The sequence below is a fragment of the Staurois parvus genome, unplaced genomic scaffold, assembly GCF_062004578.1.
Source record: "Staurois parvus isolate SC_StPar_1 unplaced genomic scaffold, SC_StPar_1.0 ptg002248l, whole genome shotgun sequence".
Classification (NCBI taxonomy): domain Eukaryota; kingdom Metazoa; phylum Chordata; class Amphibia; order Anura; family Ranidae; genus Staurois; species Staurois parvus.
Window position 1 is genome coordinate 129,884 of NW_028320044.1, and position 10,117 is coordinate 140,000.

At 52.3% G+C, this 10,117-nt stretch overlaps 1 protein-coding gene across 1 annotated transcript in view; it reads right to left on the reverse strand.

Annotated features, from left to right (window-relative positions):
* The window catches only part of LOC149431463 (glucagon receptor-like), a 164,696-nt gene that overhangs the window by 50,758 nt on the left and 103,821 nt on the right, over positions 1 to 10,117 (reverse strand). The window contains exon 8 of the mRNA XM_089665583.1: positions 9,989 to 10,049. Coding sequence (XP_089521709.1) covers positions 9,989 to 10,049 — 61 coding nt within the window. The remainder of the gene's footprint in view (positions 1 to 9,988; positions 10,050 to 10,117) is intronic.

The window sequence follows — 10,117 nt, forward strand, 5'->3', positions numbered from 1 at the left end:
AGCTAACAGAGGGCGGTCAGGAACGGGGGGAGACATCCGCCTTTTCAGCAGCCAGGCGAAGAAGTAGTGGCGAGGAGAGTGGCTCAGTAGCCGGTCTAGAGACAGGTCTGTCTCCTGACCCAGACGCAGCCGAGGGGGCTAGTAGTGAAGCGGAGACCCTACTTGATGATGAGGAGGTTGATCGCACTTGGCAGCCTCGTCGTCATCAGGCAATTTCTTCCGCATCATCAGGAGAAGAGGGTGGCAGCTTGGCAGCGAGCAAAACAGTCGGTGGGTTGCCCAGGAGACAGCAGCAGGGTCGCAGCAGTGTCAGTGGAGCCAAACGGCCACGGAGTAGAGCACCAGCTCCACTGCAGCCTACCACCACGGCCAGTAGTGGTGCCGGTGTGCACGGAGGAAGCAGCAGTCAGCCAGTGAGGAGTATCGGGGGCAAAGTTTCCTACTCGGCGGTGTGGCAATTTTTCGTCAAGCCGCCCGAGGAAGTAAACGTAGCCGTATGTCGACTATGTGGCCAGAAAGTCAAGCGTGGCCAGGGGGCCCATGTTGGGACTACAGCGTTGCGGCAGCATATGCAGCGTCGCCATTTGGTGGCCTGGGAAAACCGTGATAAAGATACGGCGGTTCTGCCCGCCCCAGCCCCCGCTCCATCACCCGCTCCATTACTTGCTCCGTCACCCGACGTCAATCGCCCTCCATCAGCCAGTCAAGGCTCCAACACCTCTGCTGAGGGGAGTTGTCGCTCGTTGGCATCTTCCGCTCGTTCAGATGCTCCTTCTCCTGCTACTCCTCTTCACGGATTCCATCAGCAGTCTTTCTTGGAATCCGTTTCCAAGAGACAACAGTTTGCGAGCACGCACCCGACGGTGCAAAAGCTGAACGTCCTCCTGTCCAAGTTGCTGGTGCTGCAGTCCCTCCCTTTCCAAGTGGTGGACTCAGCACCTTTCCGAGAAATGATGGCTTGTGCCGCGCCGCGATGGAGAGTGCCAAGCCGTCATTTCTTTGCCAAAAAGGCAGTGCCAGCCCTGCATTCACATGTAGAAGAGATGGTGGGCCAGTCTTTGAGCATGTCGGTCTCTGCCAAAGTGCACGGCAGCGCCGACGTGTGGAGCTGTAACTACGGTCAGGGACAGTACATGTCATTTACGGCCCACTGGGTGAACGTGGTGCCGTCACAGCCGCACCAGCAACTTGGACAGGTCACGCCGCTTTTGCCTCCACGTTTGCACGTCCTTGGTCCACAAAATATGTCCGCCTCTACCACCTCTTCTTCCGCCGTGTCCTCAGCCGCCACCCCCGTGCCAAGTCCCATTACCCGACCGGCATATCACATGTGCAGGGCGCAACGGTGTCACGCTGTTCTCCACCTGGTATGCCTTGGCGAACGTAGTCACACAGGGGAGGAACTTCTCAGTGTAATGAACAGAGAAATCGACAGATGGCTGTCTCCGCGCAAACTGAAAATCGGAACCATGTTGACCGACAACGGAAAGAACATGGTGTCTGCTCTGCGTCAAGGAAGGTTGTGCCATACGCCATGCATGGCTCACGTGTTCAATCTGGTTGTCAAGCGGTTCCTAAAATCCACCATCCCACTGCAAGACATCCTTAAAATGTCACGTAAACTTTGCATGCATTTCAGCCATTCCTACACCGCAAAGCACACCCTCATTGAGCTGCAGCGGCAGAACGGAATTCCACATCATCGCCTGATCTGCGACGTTGCAACAAGGTGGAATTCAACCCTACACATGTTAGACCGCCTTCACGAGCAGCGAAAGGCCATCACCGATTTCCTGATGTTACAAGCGGATAAAGGTACTCCCCTGTGTAACTTCGATGTCAGCCATTGGCAGCTCATGCGTGACACCTGCCGCTTGCTCAGGCCCTTTGAGGAGGCCACGCTATTCGTGAGTCGGCAGGACTATGGGATGAACGACGTCATTCCTCTGTTGCACGTCCTTGAACAAATGCTGTTAACAATGGCTGGTCAGGGTGCGGTAGACGTGGCGCACAGATCTCAACGCCACATGACCCCTGTGGGGGCAGGACAGGAAGAAGAGGAGGAGGTAGAGGAGGACATTTGTGCTCAGGAATTATTGAGTGAAATGGGTGGTTTTTCCACTCAGCGGACAGGTGTGGAGGAGCAGGAGCATCTGGTAGAGGAGGAGGAGGAGGAGACAGAGGACCCAGACGCACCGTGGCAGTATGCTGTGGAGATGGAGGCAGGGAGTCCCTCGCATTCCTTGGCACAAATGGCCCATAGCATGCTCGGTTGCTTGCGTAGCGACAGCCGAATAATAACCATCAGACAGAGGGATGACTTTTGGCTGTCCACCTTGTTGGACCCTCGCTACCGTTCAAAAATGGTGGCCTTTTTCACACCTGCTGAGAGGGAGGCCAAAATAACGTACTATAAAAACCACCTATGTAGTCAGTTGGTCTCTGCCTTTGTGCGCCAACGTCCATCCTCAGACACTGTGGGCCCTGTGCGCTCGCGTTCCGCTGCCATGGCAGCAGGGGAGGGGTGGGGTGGTAGGAGCAGTGGCATTTCCACCAGCAGCGGCTGCCTCAGTCTGCAGTCGATGATGAGTAGCTTTCTTCACCAGCGCAGTGAGGAAACTACTAACCAGCCGCAGCAGCAGCAGCATCAGGTGGACCTGGAGCAGGACCTCAAACAACAGGCTTGGGCCTACTTGGACAGCACCCTGCCAACCGAGGTAGACAATCCCCTTGACTACTGGGCAACGAAACTTGACCTTTGGCCCCAACTAGCTGAATTTGCCCTTGAAAGGCTGTCATGCCCGGCCAGTAGCGTGGCATCGGAGCGCGTGTTTAGTGCGGCAGGAGGTATTGTAACTCCGCGGAGGACACGACTGTCCACCCAAAGTGTGGAGAGACTCACGTTTGTGAAAATGAATCAGGCGTGGATTAGTCTGGATTTCAAACCACCAGTTCCAGACACAACTGACTAAATCCGCCATGAATCATGCCTCAAACATGTGCCACTTTCAGGTCTCCTCACACACTGCTGGTGTGTTCCATTTTTTGTCATAGGGTGCTGGCAGATTACGGGCCTCCCATAGCTGCTGCCAGGCCCCTAATCTGCCATAGGCCCCTATATACCGCCTCCTCATGCTGCTGCTCGGTCCACAGTCTCTCATGGGTCCCTGTACGGCCTCCCATTGCTGCTGTCTCCATCGCCACACTCTGCCATGTGCCACTTTCAGGTCTCCTCACACTGCTGGTGTGTTGAATTTTTTGACATAGGGTGCTGGCAGATTACGGGCCTCCTATAGCTGCTGCCAGGCCCCTAATCTGCCATAGGCCCCTATATACCGCCTCCTCATGCTGCTGCCAGGTCCACAGTCTCTCATGGGTCCCTGTACGGCCTCCCATTGCTGCTGTCTCCATCGCCACACTCTGCCATGTGCCACTTTCAGGTCTCCTCACACTGCTGGTGTGTTGAATTTTTTGACATAGGGTGCTGGCAGATTATGGGCCTCCTATAGCTGCTGCCAGGCCCCTAATCTGCCATAGGCCCCTATATACCGCCTCCTCATGCTGCTGCCAGGTCCACAGTCTCTCATGGGTCCCTGTACGGCCTCCCATTGCTGCTGTCTCCATCGCCACACTCTGCCATGTGCCACTTTCAGGTCTCCTCACACTGCTGGTGTGTTGAATTTTTTGACATAGGGTGCTGGCAGATTACGGGCCTCCTATAGCTGCTGCCAGGCCCCTAATCTGCCATAGGCCCCTATATACCGCCTCCTCATGCTGCTGCCAGGTCCAGAGTCTCTCATGGGTCCCTGTACGGCCTCCCATTGCTGCTGTCTCCATCGCCACACTCTGCCATGTGCCACTTTCAGGTCTCCACACACTGCTGGTGTGTTGAATTTTTTGACATAGGGTGCTGGCAGATTACGGGCCTCCCATAGCTGCTGCCAGGCCCCTAATCTGCCATGGGCCCCTATATACCGCCTCCTCATGCTGCTGCCAAGTCCAGAGTCTCTCATGGGTCCCTGTACGGCCTCCCATTGCTGCTGTCTCCATCGCCACACTCTGCCATGTGCCACTTTCAGGTCTCCACACACTGCTGGTGTGTTGAATTTTTTGACATAGGGTGCTGGCAGATTACGGGCCTCCTATAGCTGCTGCCAGTCCCCTAATCTGCCATAGGCCCCTATATACCGCCTCCTCATGCTGCTGCCAGGTCCACAGTCTCTCATGGGTCCCTGTACGGCCTCCCATTGCTGCTGTCTCCATCGCCACACTCTGCCATGTGCCACTTTCAGGTCTCCTCACACTGCTGGTGTGTTGAACTTTTTGACATAGGGTGCTGGCAGATTACGGGCCTCCTATAGCTGATGCCAGGCCCCTAATCTGCCATAGGCCCCTATATACCGCCTCCTCATGCTGCTGCCAGGTCCACAGTCTCTCATGGGTCCCTGTACGGCCTCCCATTGCTGCTGTCTCCATCGCCACACTCTGCCATGTGCCACTTTCAGGTCTCCTCACACACTGCTGGTGTGTTGAATTTTTTGACATAGGGTGCTGGCAGATTACGGGCCTCCCATAGCTGCTGCCAGGCCCCTAATCTGCCATGGGCCCCTATACCGCCTCCTCATGCTGCTGCCAGGTCCAGGCGAACGTAGTCACACAGGGGAGGAACTTCTCAGTGTAATGAACAGAGAAATCGACAGATGGCTGTCTCCGCGCAAACTGAAAATCGGAACCATGTTGACCGACAACGGAAAGAACATGGTGTCTGCTCTGCGTCAAGTAAGGTTGTGCCATGCGCCATGCATGGCTCACGTGTTCAATCTGGTTGTCAAGCAGTTCATAAAATCCACCATCCCACTGCAAGACATCCTTAAAATGTCACGTAAACTTTGCATGCATTTCAGCCATTCCTACACCGCAAAGCACACCCTCCTTGAGCTGCAGCGGCAGAACGGAATTGCACAGCATCGCCTGATCTGCGACGTTGCAACAGGGTGGAATTCAACCCTACACATGTTAGACCGCCTTTACGAACAGCGAAAGGCCATCACCGATTTCCTGATGTTACAAGCGGATAAAGGTACTCCCCTGTGTAACTTCGATGTCAGCCATTGGCAGCTCATGCGTGACACCTGCCGCTTGCTCAGGCCCTTTGAGGAGGCCACGCTATTCATGAGTCGGCAGGACTATGGGATGAACGACGTCATTCCTCTGTTGCACGTCCTGGAACAAATGCTGTTAACAATGGCTGGTCAGGGTGCGGTAGACGTTGCGCACAGATCTCAACGCCACATGACCCCTGTGGGGGCAGGACAGGAAGAAGAGGAGGAGGTAGAGGAGGACATTGGTGCTCAGGAATTATTGAGTGAAATGGGTGGTTTTTCCACTCAGCGGACAGGAGTGGAGGAGCAGGAGCATCTGGTAGAGGAGGAGGAGGAGGAGACAGAGGACCCAGACGCACCGTGGCAGTATGCTGTGGAGATGGAGGCAGGGAGTCCCTCGCATTCCTTGGCACAAATGGCCCATAGCATGCTCGGTTGCTTGCGTAGCGACAGCCGAATAATAACCATCAGACAGAGGGATGACTTTTGGCTGTCCACCTTGTTGGACCCTCGCTACCGTTCAAAAATGGTGGCCTTTTTCACACCTGCTGAGAGGGAGGCCAAAATAACGTACTATAAAAACCACCTATGTAGTCAGTTGGTCTCTGCCTTTGTTCGCCAACGTCCATCCTCAGACACTGTGGGCCCTGTGCGCTCGCGTTCCGCTGCCATGGCAGCAGGGGAGGGGTGGGGTGGTAGGAGCAGTGGCAGCTCCACCAGCAGCGGCTGCCTCAGTCTGCAGTCGATGATGAGTAGCTTTCTTCACCAGCGCAGTGAGGAAACTACTAACCAGCCGCAGCAGCAGCAGCATCAGGTGGACCTGGAGCAGGACCTCAAACAACAGGCTTGGGCCTACTTGGACAGCACCCTGCCAACCGAGGTAGACAATCCCCTTGACTACTGGGCAACGAAACTTGACCTTTGGCCCCAACTAGCTGAATTTGCCCTTGAAAGGCTGTCATGCCCGGCCAGTAGCGTGGCATCGGAGCGCGTGTTTAGTGCGGCAGGAGGTATTGCAACTCCGCGGAGGACACGACTGTCCACCCAAAGTGTGGAGAGACTCACGGTTGTGAAAATGAATCAGGAGTGGATTAGTCTTGATTTCAAACCACCAGTTCCTGACACAACTGACTAAATCCGCCATGAATCATGCCCCAAACATGTGCCACTTTCAGGTCTCCTCACACTGCTGGTGTGTTCCATTTTTTGTCATAGGGTGCTGGCAGATTACGGGCCTCCCATAGCTGCTGCCAGGCCCCTAATCTGCCATGGGCCCCTATATACCGCCTCCTCATGCTGCTGCCAAGTCCAGAGTCTCTCATGGGTCCCTGTACGGCCTCCCATTGCTGCTGTCTCCATCGCCACACTCTGCCATGTGCCACTTTCAGGTCTCCTCACACTGCTGGTGTGTTCAATTTTTTGACATAGGGTGCTGGCAGATTACGGGCCTCCCATAGCTGCTGCCAGGCCCCTAATCTGCCATGGGCCCCTATACCGCCTCCTCATGCTGCTGGCAAGTCCAGAGTCTTTCATGGGTCCCTGTACGGCCTCCCATTGCTGCTGTCTCCATCGCCACACTCTGCCATGTGCCACTTTCAGGTCTCCTCACACTGCTGGTGTGTTCCATTTTTTGTCATAGGGTGCTGGCAGATTACGGGCCTCCCATTGCTGCTGCCAGGCCTGTAATCTGCCATGGGCCCCGGTACCGCCTGGTCACGCTGCTGCTGGGTCCACAGTGTGACATGGGTCCCTGTACCGCCTCCCATTGCTCCCACTCTGCCATGTGCCACTTTCAGGTCTCCTCACACTCCTGCTGGTTTCCATTTTGTCATAGGTTGCTGGCAGATTACAGGCCTCCTATAGGTGCTGCCAGGCCCCAAATCTGCCATGGGCCCCCGTACCGCCTCGTCACGCTGCTGCTGGGTCCACAGTGTGACATGGGTCCCTGTACCGCCTCCCATTGCTCCCACTCTGCCATGTGCCACTTTCAGGTCTCCTCACACTCCTGCTGGTTTCCATTTTGTCATAGGTTGCTGGCAGATTACAGGCCTCCTATAGGTGCTGCCAGGCCCCAAATCTGCCATGGGCCCCCGTACCGCCTCGTCACGCTGCTGCTGGGTCCACAGTGTGACATGGGTCCCTGTACCGCCTCCCATTGCTCCCACTCTGCCATGTGCCACTTTCAGGTCTCCTCACACTCCTGCTGGTTTCCATTTTGCCATAGGTTGCTGTATGGCCTCCCATTGCTGCTGCCTCCACCGCCACACTGTGGCTCCAAACACTGGTTTTGGCCCCGTGACTGGCCAAATGAGTGAAGTGTGCGGTGATTCTAAGATCGACGGCACTCATCTGCATGTCATACTGACTGACAGTATTATTTCTCTTCCCCAGCAGACTCCAAGGGCATTTAAATTAAAGGTACAGTGTTCTGCACTAATATTAAGTCTCTCTGAAGCCTAGAAACACCCTTTTTTAAGTTAAATTCACAGCGAATATATTCGACTCGAATTGAATATTTTCCACGAATTCGCCGAATCAGTCGAATCGAATTTTTGAATACTTCGCTCATCTCTAAATATGACTGCAAAGGACATTAATTCTAAGTCCTCCCTCAGACTTTCTCTTCTGTGGCTGTACGAAGAAGACTGAAGATTCAACTGGTGTTGAGTTTAAAGAAACTGAATCTCAGTGGGGGATTGACAATTCCAGTTTACATACCTTCCTTCATGGCTCTCCACTTCACAGATTACCTTTTGAAAAGGTCCTAATCTCTGTGTAGCCCCTCTGAGGAAATGGGGTTCTTTGCGTCCATCATTACTTGGATGGTATTCTACTGTTGGCCCAGAGCCCAGATCACCTACTAGTTCAAAAGGGATTTTCATCAGGCCAGCCTGAGAAGTTTTGGCTGGATTGGAGGTGTCAAACCAGTGGGAGCAGACCCATCTAGTCATCAATACGGAAGCCCAGTTCAATGCTCAAGTGAGTACATTTCTGCTCCTTCTCAGAATAGGCCAATGAGCAGGGAACCTCTTCGGGAGTGGTATCTGTCAGTTTTGTCAAGCTTCCCAATTTAGGGGTCTCCTGGAAACGCTGATGTCTTGCAACATTATGCTACCCTAGGCACACTGCATTCTCTGTATGTTCCAAAGAATTTCCTTTTTGCAATACAGAAGTCGGCACTTGAGCTGATTCAAAGTGCTTCTTCTCAGGTGTGCAGGAGTCTCTGGGTATGGATATGACAGGAGATCACTCGATCCCGTATGGTAGGTTCATTATCTCGGACTATTGTCACCTTTCATGCCTCTGCTTACAGAGCGGATCACCACCTGCAGTTACTATGTGCACTGTCACCTCGCGTTCAGGCTTGACTGGTTATTCTGCATGATGTTAACAAAGCAGCGGTGTCATGCATTTAGAAATGAAGGAAACTCAACAGCAGGTTCCAATGGAAGTGGAACTATCATGTCCATGACCGAATGTAATCTTCAGAGGCTGCGGGCGTCCAGAATGTCAAAAGGGGCTGTGGCGCCAGGTGTTTTTGGTTCCCAATAAATGGGTCTTTAATCAAAAAGATCTTGCCAATATCACTCTTATTTGCATCACCATCCTTTCACAAGGTGCCTCTCATGCTACCCTAACCCATTGGTGGAGGAAGTGGACACTTACTCAGCCAAGGAATAGTTGCCTAGCAAATGGCTTTCCTCTACTGCCTTTGGTCATGAAGTTCCAGGGGGGACTGTTGTCTGAGAGTCTCTCTGTGGTAACACACATGCCCGAGTAGCCTGCAGGTCTGGGTTCTACCCTAGCCATGGAACTGGAGTCTGGACCATGCACTTCAGCTACCAGTGTTTCCACAGCAGCTGGCCCAGGATGGATTGAAAATTGAGAGTGAAGGATTAAGGTCATCCTCTTTTAGTGGTAAATCCTGCAGGGTTTCAAGAAGGATGTGAACAAATGCCATTTACTCCGAAGTCTGGAACAAGTTCACAGTCTTTGCAGTTGAGCAAGATTTTGAGCCTCCTGAAGTGGTAGAGGCTTATTCAGCCAGGTCCATCTCTACATTCAGGGCAGCGCATGCAAAGTGTCTATGAAGACGTTTGCAAAGCAGCAGGCTAGTTACCACAGTGCACTTGCCTCAGGCACTATGGGTAAGATCCAGGGGTTTTATGTCAATAGACTTCAACAGAATGGTAGTCTAGGCTTCCATGTCCATTGTAATGCATTTTGATTATACAGTTTAGCCCTTCCTTGTTTTAGCTAGTTATTTATCACATGTATGCTGCCATGTTGGCGTCAGGAAAACAAAAAAATGTATCATACTTACCGTAATTTTTCTTTCCTGACGCCAATCCATGGCAGCATACGAACCCTCCCTTGTTTGATCTTGATTGTACAGAGAATGGGGGAGGTTGCTCTGTCAGACTTTTACAGATATACACAGGTCCTGTGGGTGGATATAGTGGCAGAGCTATATCGCATGTATGCTGCCATGGATTGGTGTCAGGAAAGGGAAATTATGGTAAGCATGATACAATTTTCTGTTTTTTTATGCATCAGCAATTGCAATCCTTCTTTTTTTTTTTTTTTTTTCTTTTTTTTTTTTTACTAGCAACAAAACTCTAATTGAAGCAATTCTATGGCGGCTGCAAATTTCTTCCACAAAACACTCATGTGACATGGCTTTAATGGTATGAACTTGGTTTTGTGGTTTGTCAATGGCCCATTGTTGTCCTCATGGTTGACTATAGACTTATATGGTTCCCTTGTAGATGAATAAGTGGAGAACATTTAATAGGGTAGTAGATAGAATCTAATAAATAATCTTGGCATTGCTATATTGTGCTGGATTTACTGTATATCGTATCAAAAATAGTGTTTTATCTTACCCTTTGTTGTTCTTCTGATATTTCAGTAACATCCACGGAACAACAAACAACACTGGACTCCCTGCAGAGGAGATTAAATAATCCATCAGTTTTTGTAAACTGTTTCTCAGCTCAAGAACACAAATGTAA